The sequence below is a fragment of the Pararge aegeria genome, chromosome 22 (genome assembly GCF_905163445.1).
Source record: "Pararge aegeria chromosome 22, ilParAegt1.1, whole genome shotgun sequence".
In the NCBI taxonomy this organism is placed as follows: domain Eukaryota; kingdom Metazoa; phylum Arthropoda; class Insecta; order Lepidoptera; family Nymphalidae; genus Pararge; species Pararge aegeria.
The window spans coordinates 839,390-857,833 of NC_053201.1; the positions used below are offsets into that span (position 1 = coordinate 839,390).

Genomic DNA, 18,444 nt, shown 5'->3' on the forward strand with positions numbered 1-18,444 from the left:
TGTGGCGTGCATTACATACATGCACCAAAGCACTGCCTAAACATTTTTTATTCTATTTTATGCTTTGTTCCAAAAGGAAGGAAGGTAGATGACCTTCCTTTGTTTAAAACTCTATGCTCACTATTGAATACTGTTGTGGTGCTCTTGGATTATACGCAAGTCTAAACTAAGTTAATAAGATTAAAATACTTTTATCAATACTTTTGTCAGTGCAGCACAGCGACGTAATGATATAAAAATAATGGCCCTATTTTTAGATTAATTATATCTTTTGTCAGGCGTTTACAGTATTTAATAGAATAAGCTGTAGCTTTTTCACGCGGTTTACGACTATATTTTTGAACCTTTGTCATCTATGATGATAATTATATTTATAGTATATTATATGTTTTAATTTTAAACCTATTTGAGACAGTTGTTAATAATTTCACGTTTTCTTACAGTTTTTCATATAATACCTAGTTCATTCGCATGGAAATTCTGTTCGCCACAGGATTTAAATATTTCTCTGGGATAAATGTTATCTTATGAGTTTATATAAATCCAGGCATAATTTTAAATACATAGATATAATCTTGCAAACAAATAAGTGTCTTGCAATAATTCGACCAGCAGAAAAACAGCGCCATCTCTTGAATACTCTTGCATTTCGACAAATCATGAATAAACAATGTAAACGTATTTCTGTCATAAAGTTATAGAACAATAACCATGTAAGAACTACTATTCGAAAATACCTGGCAATAGGTGAGCGCTGATTGTAGTCAAGCCGGTTAAACAAAGTTATCACTTTCGTTTGGTGCTCGTTTAAAGTTTTGGCACCAATAAGTCGGTGCCATTTTGTTTTTCAATCTGTTCAGCGGTTGATGCGTGATAGATTTACGAATATCCACACATCTTATGATATTCATATGTGATTATTGTGATTATTGATTGATTGATGATTATAGTGATTTTAGAAAAGTCGAGTCTTTAGTCTTATTCATTTTTGTAATCTTATTCAAATAATGTTAAAATTAAAACGAACCCTAATTATAAATAAATAAATGAAGGCAATTAAATAACTATCCCCATCGCGCTGCGATAGTGTATAAAGATCTTAGTAATTCTAACGCTCTTGTATCTGATTGAGGTTTCAGCTCGATCTGAGCTGGGAGCCGGGCTTCTGCGATAGGTCGGTCAGCTATTGTCGTGCTAGTTTGTTCCACTTCTGTAGTTTTTGGCATAAACTTCCTTCCACCCCTGCGACTTGCTAGAGTAGGCCTTACTGTGCTAAAAGTCGTATACTCGGTCGTTTCTTCAGTCTTAATACTTTCAGTTGTTATTGTTGTCGGTTGAACAGTCGTAGGATTCGATAAAGAGTTAATAGCTTCGACGTCCACATTCAAACTTTTGCCTCGTCTCGCTACGGCTTGCATTGGTATTCTGTCCATTCGACGTTGGTATAATGTCGTCTTAACAAAGTCAGTATCAGGTATTGTAACTGGTGTCTCAGTTGCTTCCTCTTCTTTAGCAATTTCGTCCATATCTTTAGGTGATACTGCCATTAATGCTTCTAATAAAGCTTTTTTGGATGCTTCAGCAGTCGAATTATGATCATCATCGCAAGTTTGTACCAAAAGTAGTATTAACCGTTTTACGCTTTTTGATTTTGTTTTCTTCATTACATTCATTAGTTTTTGGGTCGTTGTGGCATTCATCCCTTCCATTATTTCTTTTGCTTTTTCTACTATAGTGTCTGTTACTGTTGACAAATCTTGCGCAGGTTCTGTTGACGTCGATTCTCTTAAAAGTTTACCAAAACGTTCATTTTGTTTATCAGTCGACGTTATTTCAATATTTGTTGTTGATGAAACAGTCGGATCGGTCGTCGTCGAATAAGTGGTTGGTGTAGTAGCAGTATCAAGAGTCCATCCGTTGGTTTGTTGAGATGTTTCAGATACGCCTTCTTCTGGACCTGTCACACTTAAACCATCGTTTAGAGTTATAGGGTCGAGGATTGTACTGTGCCAATTTCCAAAAGTTGTAGGCCATTGGAAATCATTCGTTGATTTATCTATATCAGGAGATGTGAACACACTACTTGATATAGGAGTTACAGTTGTTAAAGCTTCGGTTTGGTCTCGAAGAGTGGTGGTTGGTTGAGTGGTTGAAGGCTGTACTGTAGTTGTTGTGATATCGATGCCATCTTGTGTTGGTGCTTCTAAGTCTTCGGAAGGTTTCCTTACTACTTTCTGATCATCCTTAAGTTGTTTTCCCTGTCTTAACCCGTTGCTCTGGGGTGATACAAATGACTGGCTGTGCGCTCTTTGCAGTTCCTCTTCATTCTCTAACTCAACGCTATCAATACTATCCGTTACAGTGAAGTAAACTGGCGTGGGGTCCGTCACACTTTGAGTTGATTTGATCTTTTTACTTTCAAACATTTGATGAGAATTAGTAATAGGAGCCAACGTGGAATCGAAAGCTTCTCCACCCCAAGCAGTAGGTAATGTTGTTATTTCTGTATAATCAGTTGAAGGTGTAATGTCAAACGGACTAATGGGTTTTCCGAAGCGTGAAACAAATTTGGTATTCTGCAATCTTTCATTTCTAAAGGGTGTATAATTTTCTGTAGTTGAGGTATCTTCATTATGATTAGCTACTGCTAATAAGTTAACCTTTACAGCTGCCTTATTCGCATTCACAGTGGAGTAATATTGTCTGGGCGTCGGGGCTGTGGTATAAGAAGCCGAAATTCTTCCACAACATCTGAATGGACTTCTTGGTGTTGTTGAGTAATATGATGTAGAAGGTCCCGCTGTAGTTGTCGTAGTGGTAAAATCTTCAACAGTAGTTGGATAATCAGTAGCAATATTTAAAGCTTTACCACCTCTTACAGAATTTTCTGATATTTTATGATCCTTCACCTTATGATCATCTGAAAATCCTAAAATTTCTTGGTCGTCCTCATTAACGGTTGTCGTTGGCTCGGTATTAATAGCTTCATCATTACTACTCAACATTTCAGCAAATGACGGATGAGTTGGTCTTATATCAGAAAGAACTTTTCTAAATTGAACTGGATCTTGTAAGTAGGCTGAAAGTGCATGTGTAAATACCTGCGCTAGTTCCCTGATTTGCGGAGACGTCGCTAGAGGACCTTGGCTCATTTCTAATGTTAAATCTTCTGCTAAGTCGTTGAATGTACTATTAGGGTCCAGTTTAATTTCTTCTAATAGTTCAGCCTTATCAGCATCGCTTCCGAAAAGATTGCTATACTTTGTGATTGTGTGTCGACTGAACAGTGCTGGTAAACTATTTTCGATCGGCTCGTAAGCGTCAAAAGCAGGCGTAGTAGTTGCATCGTCTTCGGGCGGTGGAGTTGTAGACAAATTATCCAATGCAGTGGCGTAGTAAATAGCTAATGAATGCAGTGTTTTTGGTGTTAGCGATGGTGGTACAACCAATCCAGGTCTGTTAGTTTGATCGCCATAATATTTTTCAGTGAGTGTAGTGTCTGTCGTAGGTTCATTTGTATCCGTTATATCTGCAGAGAGTTTCCTCAATAATCGGTCTCGACGCTCTTGATAAGTTTGTTCCGTAGTCACTTGGGTTGTTGGATTGGAGTTTGCGTATACATCTACAATGGTGTATGTTGATATCTTCTCGTCTCTAGTTGTTTGTGGAATTTTGGTGACAGATTCAAAACTATCGTTAGTTTCGGCAGCTATTTTGTTTTCCGACTTTAACTTGCTTTCAACTTTGTCACTTCGAGCTGTATCTTCGAACTTTTCTGTAGTAGCAGATATTGACTTGTTTTTCTCTTTTTCCAGGAAATCTCTTAGCAGAGATACCCCTGGTCTTGTATAAGGTTCGCGTCTCTCATTTACTGTGCTAACATAGCTTTTCGTGTATGGTACTAGGGTTTGTCGTTTTGTTGTAGCTTCCTCGACGTATTGGGGAACGTGTTTCGCTTGGATATCGTAGAGAGTTGTCAATGTTGGACTGCTTTTTGTTTTAGGTGGACTAGCCGTAAGGTTTGGTGTATAAACTGGGTAGGGTCTGAAGTTTTTATTGTTACTGTTATACTGTAAGTACTGCCTATTTTGGTTTTGGGCAAAGGAGGCCGTTTCTGCAGCTACCTGCATTTCTTTGAGACTGTTGTGATCATATGCCGGGATAATGCTTTTATGCGTGGAGCTATCGCTAACCGGAACGGTAGTCCTTGAAGGTGGATTTCCAAAATTATTAGCGATGAGCTGAACGAGATTCTTCCTCCTTTTCTCAAATGCTGTTGCCGCGGTTCTTTGTGTAGGACTTATATCGAATAGTGTTTGATAACTCCTCGCAGTGGCTTGTGCATTGGGTGGAGGGGTATCACTTTGTAGCTTCTGTCGATGTCTTAGAAATCTTTCTGTTGTGCTGGGTACCGTGACGGGTGTTCTTTTGGATTCTGCACGTACATTAGAGTCAATACCGATCTGTTGGCGATCAGGGTTCTTGCTCAAGTTGCTGGTTCTCTGTGCCTTCTTCTGCTCGTTGGAGTAGTACTCCACACTGGACTCGTAGAGAGCCGGAGCAGAAGCACAGTCCACCTTGAACCACCAGTCACAGATTAGGTGCGACTGGCTGAAGATGGTGCCGTTTGGACACAGGAACGATATCTTGCGCGACGTGTCGCAGATGTGGAATACCTGGAAACAAAGCAATTTACTAATTAATATTTATTTTATACGCAAATGTTATTTCTAATTTTTCTACTTTCTACGATGGAGAACAACAAAAATGGTGACAATGTCTAAAATGAAACCTAATCCGTAGGATTAAGATCAAGTATGACTACCCATTTTCCATTTAGTCTTATATCATAGAAAACGATGACAATAGGAAAATGGTGGACATAATTATCTCTTGTCCCGCATCTTAGATCTACTGGAAATACACTAGAACAGCTAAGAAAAAAAGCTTAACATCCAGGAAGGAGTTTTTCTTTGTTGAGAGTAAATTAACCGTATAAAATATTATATCCGCAAACGGATTGCTAAGGTGAAACGGTTTAACTGAAACACGAGAGGCATTCTTGATAAACGAGGCATTACGTCGGAATAGTTATGCATTGTTTTGTCACACTTGACAACTGACAGCAGCTTTAAAATGTCAGAGCGTTAAGATGTCAGCGGAAGCGTACGGAATTAAAAGTGCCAACTAACCTGGCAATCAGTCTCCAGGTCCGCGTAGTATCCAGTGGGCACGTTCTTGCAGTTGAACCCTGTGCTGGGGATGTTGGGCAGCGCTGGGAAGTCCACGTTCGCCTTGCCGATTACACCTGGGCGATACGAAGTAACAACTTTAACATTATGACAACCTATGTAAGTGGAGCTTTTTATAACGAAGCTCGACCTGATTGGCGGCAGAAATAAATGTTCTAGTCTGAATGGCGTGTTGGCCCGTGTTATTAAAGCGTGATATGAGGCGTATGAGGCGTTTTTTACAATAAACTACCTATTGACTTCTTGGAGATGTCTCTTAAAAAGTTCAAAGTTTGTATTAAAGGTAGGGTTATAGAAAAGTCCTATTATAGGATAAAGGACTACGTAATCGATAAAAAGCTTGGGCGGTATTATTGCTCTAACCAGGTTGCTCTTTTAATAATTTTAAATGACAATGTAAGATTTTGATAACAAAGAAGAAATACCGTTTGTTATGGGTGTTATGGGTAAAAATAAAATATATACACATTGTATAAATAAACATACTACGACAAAACACACATCGTCATCTAGCCCCAAAGTATGCGTAGCTTGTGTTATGGGTACCAAGATAACTGATGAATATTTTTATGAATAACATACATAAATACTTATAATATACATACGAACACCCAGACACTGAAAACATTCATGCACATCACACAAACATTTTCCAGTTGTGGGAATCGAACCCACGGCCTTGGACTCAGAAAGCAGGGTCGCTGCCCACTGCAATATGGTTATTTGTGTATACTATGTCTTCATATGTTACAAGATTCTATTCTGATCAATAGCCTATAACAGTCTGCGTGACTAAAGCCGTCTTCTAACGGGAGGGTTTGTCCATAATCACCACGCTGAGCAGACGGGTTTGTGATCGCAGTAGATGGTAGTAGTAGTACGGAGGACGCTGCTGCCTGTTTTCCATTATATTTCTTTAGTCGCCTCGTATGAAACCCGCGGGGAAATGAGGGTTGGTGACCCCTTCTTCTTTCTTTGGTGACCCCTGTATTCTGATCTGCCATCACTATACGGCACTAATGTCAAATCAATCAATCAATCCTAACCGTATTCGGTCACAGCGACTGTTCGGGTTCCGGCTGAGAGCTCCGCTGGTGACCTCTTAGATGACTCGCATAACCTGATTTTGTGCTAAACGTGCGGCTGCATTCGCTACACGTCAACACAACGGCAATGTAGTTTATATGATACGGCCGCTGGTTGTCGGGCTTTTAGCTCATCGCGTTAAGCATCAAGCTACTTAAGTCGTCTCAACTCAAATTTCGTCACGTTCGTGTTCAATAAGCGCCGCCAACTACTACGCACTAACTAACTACGCACTAATGTATTGAAGGTAACTGTAAAGGTACCCAATAGTTACCTAAATGTTCGACGATGTCCAGATCCGGTTGGTTGCTGGGGGGTATGAGTCGCTTGACCAGGGTCCTCTTGCCCTCGGTGTAGTCCTCGAAGCCAGCGGCGCCCATCGCTTGGGCGATCGCCGTCAGGGACTCCGCGCTCGGTGGGGGCACGAACAAGTCCCGGACTAGGTCCTGGGGAATGAATTCGCGGTAGGAGTGAGTGTATTTAGTAAACAACGAATCTTCAGAAGCGTTCGAGCTTCAGATCGTTGCAAAATAAAATGCTTTTTGCACTATTCCTCATAAATAAAATTAAACAATCAAAATAATCAGCAATCTATACTAAACAGTATAAATAATTAAGCAGTTAGTATCTTTTATTTCAGCCCAAATTTCTAATAAATAACTAAGAAATCCTAACTTGGATTGTACGTCCAGAAAGTTTTGCGCAGCGGTCTACAGCATGTCACTATTTAGTCCGAATCTCTGATATATGGCCAAAAACAACAACTTTTATCGCTGTAAATAACTTCATCAATTTAAAAGATAATAAATAGTAAATAAACCAGCTTTAACCTTATTTCGAAATACTTAGCATTTTAACACAACCTTTAAAGATGTTGCAACAACAATTTGTCATACATAAAGATAAAAAAATTGCAATGGCCCTACGATTAAAATTAATATGCTAGTTTATACTTGGTGATTTGTTTCGACTGTTAAAAATCAGTTAGGTACACGTCAGGGGATATTGAAGGGTACTAAAGGGACCCAGATACTAAGCCTCCGCAGTCTGTCGGTTTATCCGTTGTCATAATAGATAGAGAATTTGCAGTTGGAAAATAAAGGACGTTCGTTCCTATCAAGCAATTGTTTCTTGCTGCTTCTTCCTCAATATGTATAATGTCTTGGCGACCTCCATGGCGCAACGGTGAGAACTACGAATTGAAGTAGGAGTTCCCGGGTTCGATTTCCGGCAGGGGCAATTTGAGAATTTATAATTTCTGAATTTTCTATGGTCTGGACAAAGTCGCATAGAAACCAATGAGGGTATGATTATTTAGTTCTAACAGGTTAACCCGCTATCATCTTAGACTTCATCATCACTGACCACTAGGTGAGATTGCAGTCAAGGCCTTACTTGTAGTGGAGTAAGAAAAACATTTTTAAAACTTTTCAGAGTCTCATACTGAACCTTGGTACGGAAATCTCGTCCGCAAGTCCAAGTCGTACTTTTATATCTAAATAACTGTAATCAAATGTGATAAATTGAAATAAATTTAAATTGAATGCAGGGTTGATTATTACCTTTCTCCTTTGGGCTGCTCTTCGGACCCCGAGGCATGTTTGGAGGGAACCTGAAATTTATAATTTATCTCATTACTAGCAGCATATAATCGTTGATTTCCTATTTATATTATAAATCGGTGCAATACCGCGCAATACAATAAGTCTGTTTTAAGGACAAAAAAAAAGTTGAATAGGTATATTAATATAGGTTATATTAATAGATAACTAACCTAGCCGTTAATATTGCGAAAACCCTTTATTTTTTACATTATAGCCATATATCATGCGATTTTTGTATAATTTGACTTGTGCGACAGTGTCCGATGATATGTTTAATGAAACATGAAATGAAAAATGAATTATTAATAAAAAGGTTTTACAAAACATTTATCCGTGGTTGGGACATCTTTGTGTGTGTGTGTGTGTGTGTGTGTGCGTGCGCGTTACCTATATTCGGATCAAACACTGCACCAGTCTTGATGAAATTTATCACACGCGTGTATAGTTTGCAATCAGAAGAATGATGAAAGTGACAAATATAATTAATTGATGCATTATCGAAAACGTAAAAGATAGAGTTAGAATCCTTTTCGTGCAGGAAAACAACCCGAAAAACCTTCCCACGTATGTACGTCTTAATCGAAACAATGGCGAGCAAAGCCACGAGCATTTCTATATGTATAAAAACATTTCTCCACGGGTAATTGCTTTGATTACATCTTAAAAGTTTGTCGCCATTGAGGTCTATAAAAGGTGTTTAGTTTCCATTGAATAGATAATAGTACTAAGTATGGTAGGTACTTTTGAATAGCTTCGAGTGAGCTATCGACAAACTTTCTCCGATGAGACCTAGTGCCATTCAGAGTGGTTCCGGCCTCTCACGGCCATACGCTATATCCTTGATACTATATATATTATACTATAAACTAATACTATTACTATATATATTTAATTTTTATTTACTATATATTGCTTATTCTCTTGTGAGTGGGCGCTAAGAGTATATCAGTTGGCGGTATAAGTTTCCCAAACTTTTATTTATTCTATTACAAGTAAGCTTTTTTCTGCTATATTATTTGCAGAGCTAGCATGAGCGTGAGACAATTTTGTCCATTTCCATAGGAGACATTTTTCTCACCGGGGAAAGGACAAAATCCTGTCTCACAATTTTATCACCTCACCGAGCTTTGGCGTACATGTGGAAATAATATCCGAATATTTGACACGTATAATAATAATGGTTTCAGTCTAGTCTTTTCGTGAAAAGCTTCCACCATCTTAAGAAACTTTCAGTTGGTTGTTGGATCATATATTTTTTTATTTATTTATTTATGTATTAACCATTATCATTTTGTTTAATAATAAGATGCGGTGATAGCCGAGTTTGTAAGATATCAGCCTCCCTTTCGGGGGACTAAGTTAATTCTCCAGCACTCCAACTCTTATTTTTCGGAGTTATGTGCGTTTTAGGCAATTAACACTTGCATTAACTGTGTAGGAAAATATTGTGAGGAATCCTGCATGCCTGGGAGTTTGTGCTGTCCTCAAAAATGTCAGATGTTTACTCTTTCATTCTCAGAGGAGACCGGTGCCCTTTAGAGGGCCAGTAATAGTTATGAAGACTGGGCATCGTAATCGAAATACCGAGCGTAACCCCTTAACAAATACCTTAAATCTTTAAGTACCCTTTGTATATGCATTTTATATTTAGATATTTAATACCCTTTAAACGGTTCATGCAAATTAAATTACCTATCGTTTAGGTAAGCAATAAAAATAACAATGATATTTTATTCATTTAGTACCTTGTTACTTAGTAACGGTTACTTTGCAAGACTTTTATAAAATAATTTTAAGTAAGTAGGTATAGCAAACGCTAACTTGACGGTACAGCTTCGTCTGCTAAGTGCACATCATCTTTGAATACAAATTTTTTTTGCCATACCAATTTAGCATTACTGATATAAACTATGTGAAAATTAAAAAAACATCAAGAAAAACGTCCTGCAAAGTGCCGCCCTGTGTCCGTCAAGGTAGGTATTAAACCTCAAGTGCCTGAAATAACACCGGCAACTAAGCCCTTCAGACAAGAACAACACACAAGATAACAACACACAGAACACAGCAGAGATAGAATATAATGCTGCTAAGCGGCAGAAATAAGCATGACAGGAATACTTTCCCAGACGAGCTCTGTCACAAAAAAGCAACATAGATTCCAACGTACCATTCACAATTTAATAGATCTGTTGTTTATAACCTGTTGTTTATTCATTCTCTGATTTTGAATACAACTGAGGTGGGCCGTTGTCGGCTGTCACTAAAGAGCAGATTTTTTCGCTAAGGGCCCGCGTCTGGTTCTCCACGACTTCTCTTCTCTTTGCTTACTTGGAAATCGCAACGCCCTAACATTACGTCATCAATACAAACGTTGCATTTCACGAGTGTGTAATGGTTTGGATGTTCCCCAGAGTCGTATAAAACATAAAATGCCACATCCTCAATAAACGCAAAATCAGAAAGACTTCGGCGCGTTTGAAACCGCATTGTCTTACGATATTGAAGTGCTAAATAACATCATGCTTTATAGCGTGTTATAATAATAATATAAACAGGAATCAACTTACAGAGTACACTCTAAACAAAAAATATAAATGAGGACATAAACAAAAAAAAAAGACCTTAAAAACAGGTTACAAAATAAAATTAAATAAACTATAAACAAACAATTTTTTTTTATAAATAAATAAATTTACTACGACAATACAGACATCGCCATCTAGCCTCAAACTAAGCGTAGCTTGTGTTATGGGTACTAAGATGGCTGATGAATATTGTTATGATTAATATACATAAATACTTATAATATACATATAAACACCCAGCCACTGAAAAACGTTCATGTTCTTCTAAAAAATTTTCCGCAATTTTTAGCAATTATTCAAATTAAATTCACTCTATACGTATAAAATAAATAAATAAAAAATAAAAAGCCATTTATTCTACTACCAATAAATATAGAAATACATATTACATTCATTACATAAACATACTCTATACGTATAAAATCGTTCTAATTCGAAATTTGGTCTAGCCAACGGCAGAGCTCGCTTCCTGATCCGTCCAGTGGTTAGAGCTGTGCATTCATAGATCGGTCAGTCAGTCAGTCACCTTTATCTTTTATATATATAGATAAACATTTTCTATATAACTAAATATGGAACATTATTATTAAAACGCATTCGGCCATGTTGCCCTACACAGTTCTTATCGGCTATTCTTATAGCTACAGATAAAAATTAAAAGAGGCTCGTACCCACATCATTTATAATCACTCTTTTTCATTCGCTATTCAGGCTGTTTTGTAAGGTGTATGCCATCTGTTAAGTTATCATCAAACTACCGTAAATTTTTGTTGTTTACAAACTACGTACGATTCCAAGCTCTGGTTAAAAACATTTTCGACTGAACTGACTATTAAGATAGTTACAGCTCACGCGTAAGCAATCTATCAAAATAATCGGTGTTTACGTGTACAGCCGGCTACTCGCGGCTGTTACAATCTTATGTTCTAAGTATGACCAAAAATTGAACTTTTTTTATCGTCATGTTCAAAGAATTCAAAGGCAAATATGAAAAAAAAAAACGCGAAACGCGAACGCAATACCATGTTCGAATTCTTTTAACTTTATCTTATACTTGTATAAATTACTGTAGATTAGTAAGAACGCTATCTTTGGGCCAACTAGTGAAGAATGTCACTAGACCTATCATCCCAAATCACGGATGGATCTAAGTAGGTTTATCTATGATGCCGTAACTCCAAAACCCATAATTTTTGTTCCGAATGCCCCGCAATTAGTACTTATAACGTGCACAATATCTTTGTAATGGCGGGGTCGGTCGGTGCCGTGGTGATGTCAGTTCTTTTGAGACGCGGAAATGCCGGAGCGGTGTCATTTGGAGAATTAGACGAGTTTCATCAGATCATTACAAAGACAATGTAGTTTCGGATGAGAATTTCGATCGTATTCGATTAATATTGACGGCCGATTGGCGCAGTGGGCTGCGACACTGCTTTCTGAGGCCGTGGGTTCGAGTCCCCCAACTGGAAAATGTGTGTGTGATGAGCATGAATGTTTTTCAGTGTAGGGTTGTTTATCCAGATTATAAGTTTTTATGTATATTATTCTTAAAAATATTCATCAGTCATCTTAGTACCCATAACACAAGCTACGTTTACTTTGGGGCTAGATGGCGATGTGTGTATTGTCGTAGTATTTAAATAGATATACTTTTGGCGCGTTAGGGAAAATGATGAGTCAATTTATACGATGTGCGCGCACACCGTCACCAAAAACCGACACCCTGAAGTTAGGTATAGACAACATTTTAGTTTTTCAAAAAAAGTTACCAACAAAGTAAGGTAACATCTACGTATGTTGGCGTGAGAACTGACAACTGTATTCACGATATGTATTCATTTTTGTTATTTAAATAAACTTTATTTAAGTAGATAATGCGCTATAATAAAACTTTCGATGTATTAAATACCATTTTCCTATTGTTAGTGTCGTTTTTTTCTACACGTAGAATAAGGCCTAAGATAAAATTTTTGAAAAAATTTTTAGCTTGTTTCACCAAACAAGTATAACTTCTAACGCGTGTACATAAGTACAAACACGTTTATTTTAATGCCACTACGAGTTAGAACAGTCTACCAGCAGTATTAGATGGCAGCGGGCTAATGTGATTTGTGTCATCATCATCATCATCATCCGCTTATTTTTTCATAGGAGAGACGGTTTTAGACCCACCATGCTTCTCCAAAGCAGGTTGGTGGGCTTAAACGACTATTACCACAATTAACTGATAATAATCAAGACTAACGGCTTAACGTGCTTTCCGATGCACGGGGGCTGACACCGCCAACTTCCTAACTCTGGGCTGGTACCGAAAATTATTTTTGAAACCTTATATAATTTGGCCCGACACGGGATTCGAACCCAGAATCTCGTGATACGTAGTTTGAACATGCTGAACACTAAACCAACGAAGCAGTGTACGTGGATAGCATAACTGCCACAATATAACATTAAAGCCATACACCTACTCGGTTTCTACCGGAATGCAAAATAGGTAGGTCATTGTCGGTAGGGTGGTAACTAGCCACGGCCGAAGCCTCCAGACCAGACCAGAGAGTATTCAGAAATTATAAATACCCAAATTGCCACGATTGATCGAAATCGGAACCTTCAAATATAAATTACCCGCTCAATACTGCGCCAAGGATGTCGTCAAAAGTCGCAGGCCCTTCTATTCATTGATATAAATAACTGTCATCTATCGTAAGCTTACGAAATATGTAATAATGTCAACCTTTGGAGTATTCCCAATCTTGATATAATTAGCGACCTCAATAAATCGTCTGGTCATTTGACATTTGGACGGGTTGATAATTTTCTTTATACTTAATAACGTTTTCTGCCTTCAATGGGAAATGTACTGCAATATTCGAAATAAGGGCGACTACTAACGTTATACATGTGCTGTATTATTTATTTAAGTTTTGAGTCATAATAACATGCGTACCAATATTATAAATACGAATGTGACTGTTTGTTTGTTAAGATTGTTTAGTGTACATGTTTGAACCAGTGGCGGCATAGAGGGTATGCACAGGGTATGCAGATGATATAAAATGAAGAAAATCTCCAGTACGAGTTATAAAAACTTAAGGGTAGGGGTTTTTATAACTCTTACAATATCTATCCTTAAGATTTTTATAACTCATACCGCAGATTTTCTTAATTTCATATAATCTGCATACTCTATCCATACCCTCTATGCACGCCACTGTGTGGCAGTGAGCTTGATGCAACGATCTTAATGTTTGGCTAAGAGAAAGCTGGCATCCGGGACACTTAGAACTGGCATCCTAGGCTTAATATAGAATACCTTGACGGCCGATTGGCGCAGTTTGCAGCGACCCTGCTTTCTGAGTCTGGGTGTTTATATGTATATTGCTATTTATTTATGTATATTATTCATAAAAATATTCATCAGTAATCTTAGTACTCATAACACAAGATACGCTTACTTTGGGGCTAGATGGTGATGTGTGTATTGTCGTAGTATATTTATTTATTTATTTATACCTATCTTGTAAAAAACTTTGTATTCCGGAAAAGCCTCCAATTCGAATCAGAAAAATTATGATTTTATTCACTTACCTATTCGCGACTTAATCGATAGTGAAAAAAATTAGGTTTTGTTGCTCAGTATTCTAAATACAAAGTATACAAAGTTTTATAACATAGAGTCGCCAGTCTGCGTTCGGCCTTAACATTATAACAATCTGTTGCAAGAGGTCTTTTGTCTGTCTGTGGGACATAAATAAGCTGTTACTTAACGCCATTTTATGTGTTCATCCTCCTCAAAGGATGCATGTTGCACGCTCGGAATATTTGCATGTTGGCGGCGATTTATTGCTTTCACGCCACTAATGCGTTTTCCGGAATACATATTATTCAATTTATTTCTCTTGAACAACTTTATTGAGTACAACGGATAAGAAAAATCGTAGGTTAGAAGAATAATAAATAAATAGTGGGCCGTTAATGGGTGGATATGATGAAAATGATAATGATGGTTTTAAAAATAGAAAAAAGAAGGGTCAAAAAATTAAGTGAAAATAAAATTTAAATTTTACTACAGTGATTACTAGGTATATTTTTGTACGGGCTACGGCCTTCCTATGTTTCCCTTTGTATGTTTGGCCTAACGTTTGATCCGATCTTGACGACATTTGGCACACATGTAGCTTCAATCATGTAGATGGACGTAGGATAATATCTATCCCGGAAAAGCAGATGGCAAAAGTTCTGGTGATGGCCGCAAAAATTTGAGAGAAAGAAGAAATAACATTAGCTTGATCGCATCATTTATCTTGGTAAAGTTTTGCATAGTTTGGATAATAGTTTGGATCCTGGAGACGGCCATAGGATACATTTTGCCCCGGGAATGTAAAGAGGGATTTTTATAAAACGTAAATAAAAGTAGTTTCTTGCAACACTATTTAAAAAAAACACAATTCGATATCAAGACAATTATCAAAAAGATTGCATGCATTAAAAACAAGAGAGAAAAAAAGACTATTAGATAGTTAAAAAAAAAATCTTTTTTTAACCTTTAAGGTTTGACGTGTCTATATGTCTCTGTGGCATTCACTGACCTCTTTTACTATAAAATAGCACTTATAATAGAGGTCATTGACTATGGTTCAATCGCTCAGCGCGCGGAACCAATAAACCAAAAAGAAGAAGAAGAATAGAGGTCAGTGGTGGGATCGTATTTCCATAGATTTTGATTTTGTTTTTTTTTTTGTTTTAAAGGTGAATCAATCTGGAGTGTTCTTAGCAATGTTTGATGAAAATCGGTCCAAGATGGCCGCCGCCCCAAAATGGCGCATCACATTTTTTTTACAAGTCTCAATGTAGCTATCAAATGAAAGGGCTCGACTTGTAGAGCACACTTTGTTGAAAGTCGGGGGGTGCTTATAAATATTAATTAAGAATTGTTTTGGAACAGCACGGCCTCAACCGTCATTGGCGCGGGCGCCTAGGTCAAGCTTCATATGCACGGTTAGATTTGTAACTAGAAATAGCTTATACTCATTATATGTATAAAATAATATTATATAAAATATTATTTTCTATGTACTTACTTAAAGTGAGTATCGTAAAAACGATCAGTGTTTTTAAAGACATGGTTGTATTTAAGTCTTCTCGCCGCCACCGCATTTTTATCTGAAAAAGAAAAACAGGATCTGTTAATAATAAATCAAAAAATTGATCTTATTAAAGGGCCTATCACAGGCATCTATGAAACATTATTTAAATTTAGTGCGTAAAATATTGAGTGTCTTTCGTCATTTATTGTTTTGAAAGCAATCCGTACCAATATTATAACAGCTATCCTATGCCCGTCTCCAGGATACAATTTATGCGCCAAATTAATTGAATATAGCTATTTATGTCATTCATATAATTATTCGTAATGCGCCGTATTCTTTTATCTATAAATGAAGACCAATTGGGCAACTGTAAGGTCTCCGCGGGGTGTGTTTTTAATAAATAAATTTCATAAATATTGTTAACAAACAAACAAACCGTCAATTTTTCGTATTTATAGATAAGAGTAGTAGGAATAAATTTTAATATATGCTTTAATTTAGGCTATTAAATATCACTAGCTTTAATTGTGAAGGTAAACATCGTGAGGAAACCTGCATGCCCAAGAGTTCTCCATAATATTACAAGGGCGCGTGAAGTCTCGCAATCGTACTGGGTCAGCATGGTGGACAACGAACTAAACATAATAATACTAAGAACCCATATATATGTAGGGATTACTGATTATTTACAAAACTATTGCAACTAATTGCAAAAAGGGGTTTTGCCTTTGCAAACTGCCACTTTCTGAAATCGAATGCGGTCACATCATGCTCTCAACTTCCTATTTATTGTGACTAAGTATGATAGAAAGTTGGAGGGCACAGTTATCTCAAAGCCCAACGTTGTGATAGCCCATCTGATCTCACGTCAGCGCGTGGGCGGCTGCGCACGTTCTTAGCATCGTGACGAGCACCGTGTGAATCAGTTTTTATCTCAACTTGTCGCCAGTGGTTAAATAAATTTATATAATATGTAGAAGCGGTGATAGCCCAGTGGGTAGGACTTCGATTTCACTTTCGTGGGCGCAAGTTCGATTCCTAGCACGCACCTCTAACTTTTCTAAGTTATGTGCGCTTTAAGCAATTAAAATATCACTTCCTTCAGCGGTGAAGGAAAACATCGTTAGAAAACCTGCATACCTAAAAGTTCTCCACAATTTCTCAAAGGTGTGTGAATTTCACCAATCCGCACTGGGCCAGCGTGGTGGACTACGGCCTTAAACCCTTCTCATTGTGGGAGGAGACCCGTGCCCCGTAGTGGGCTGGTAATTCGCTGACATGATGATGATAAATTTGAATAAGTTTTCCTTGAAGCAAGTGATATTTAATTGGTTGGAAATGAAAGAACTGTTAGAGTTGCGTGTTCGAATGCCAGGATTCGAACTCGGCCCGTCGAAAGTGAAGTCGAAGTCGGGTAAGACTTCGACTTCACTTTCGCTACTTTCGCTTCTTCACACTGGGCTATCACCAATGAAGTCTACGATGGTAGCGATTTTTTAATACGAGGGACTTGTGCAGCTGGAAACTTAAAAAAACAACTGGGATGTTTTTTATACGTTTAGAGGATGTTTATCATGTCATCCTTTGAAGTATTCGGATTGACTAATGACATATTAAAGCGAAGCAAGCGGTGATAACTCAGTGGGTAACATTTCAGCTTCATTTCGATTCCCGGCACGCACACTTTAAATTTCCAGAACTAAGTGCGCCTTTTTAATGATGTTTAACGATATATCAATTGCTTGTGATGGTTTAACGATGAAGGAAAACATCGTGAGGATGCTTTTGAGTTCTAAATAATGATCTACGAGGAGTGTGAAAACCGATCCGCACTAGTTCAGCGTGGTGTACCTAGTACCTACCCCTTTTGTGGGGAGACCTTTGCCCTTTAGTAATCTGGTAATGGGTTATAATGATTGTCATCATCAGACTTTTAACCACTTTGACAGTGTTTTTGATACTTTGAAAGTTCTACTATTGCGTGCCATAAAAAGGACGACGATATGATGTGAGAAATGACAGTGTTTTCGATACTTTAAAAGTACTTATATTGCATGCCGTACAAAGAGGAGATGATATGAGAAATGGTCAAGCAAACATTAAACCTACGGGTACAAATCACAAACCTCTTTATGGTATTCATTAATAACTTACAGCTAACTTGCAAATAGATTTTCTATTATCTTTCATCATATACTTTCCGTTATTATGCAATCCCGTCGATCGCACTAACGAGCAATTATTTTTTGTACAAACAGGCCTATAATGCTATAAGAATTCATCAACATAAGTATTACAATTCATTCACCGGTGGCAGAGTCACTACACACAGACAGACTTGAAGTTTCAAAAGTGCTTATATTTAGGCTTATTTAAAATAAATGAATTTTTGAATTTGAGTTACGCCCTAACTAATAGTAGGTCGGGTTTGAGTTTTGAGAATGAGATTTATTTTACATATACGTTGTCGGAGCTACAAATAAATTAATAGTTCAAGAAAACTAAAAAACACGTTTGGTATAAAAAAAAATTAAACGAATTTATAGTTTTTCATAAACTATATTTTTGTTAGAGCAAATTTAATCAGTTGCCCATTAAACATCTAATTTGTTAATATTAGAAAAGTCGGCTTAAGATAATGATGGAAATTAAAATTAACATCATTGCTGCCTCATCGACTTTGGATGAAAATTATATGAATTAAAATATGATTTTGCAAATTGAAAAATGGAAAATTGTCATCAAATTAGTGTATTGGCATCGGTCCTCGATTTATCTACAAAGTTTGAATAAAATCAGACCGTTTGAAGAGAGTCAAAATCAAGTC

At 37.2% G+C, this 18,444-nt stretch overlaps 1 protein-coding gene across 1 annotated transcript; it reads right to left on the bottom strand.

The window, feature by feature from the left end:
- Nucleotides 1-1,064: 1,064 nt before the first annotated feature.
- On the bottom strand, nucleotides 1,065-15,684 carry LOC120633760 (mucin-5AC). The gene is made up of 5 exons (XM_039904096.1): nucleotides 15,609-15,684; nucleotides 7,901-7,950; nucleotides 6,613-6,784; nucleotides 5,193-5,308; nucleotides 1,065-4,676 (listed from the first exon to the last, which is right to left on the bottom strand). The coding sequence occupies exons 1-5, from the start codon at nucleotides 15,682-15,684 to the stop codon at nucleotides 1,065-1,067; spliced, it is 4,026 nt and encodes a 1,341-aa protein (XP_039760030.1).
- Between the last annotated feature and the right edge of the window lie 2,760 nt (nucleotides 15,685-18,444).

Bases quoted from the DNA above. Each gene is read 5' to 3' on its own strand.
- LOC120633760 (XM_039904096.1), bottom strand. From the start codon at position 15,684: ATGCGGTGGCGGCGAGAAGACTTAAATACAACCATGTCTTTAAAAACA. The intron at 7,951-15,608 runs GTAAGTACATAG...TATAAATTTCAG, and splicing joins TTTTACGATACTCACTTTAA to GTTCCCTCCAAACATGCCTC. The intron at 6,785-7,900 runs GTAATAATCAAC...TTCATTCCCCAG, and splicing joins GAGCAGCCCAAAGGAGAAAG to GACCTAGTCCGGGACTTGTT.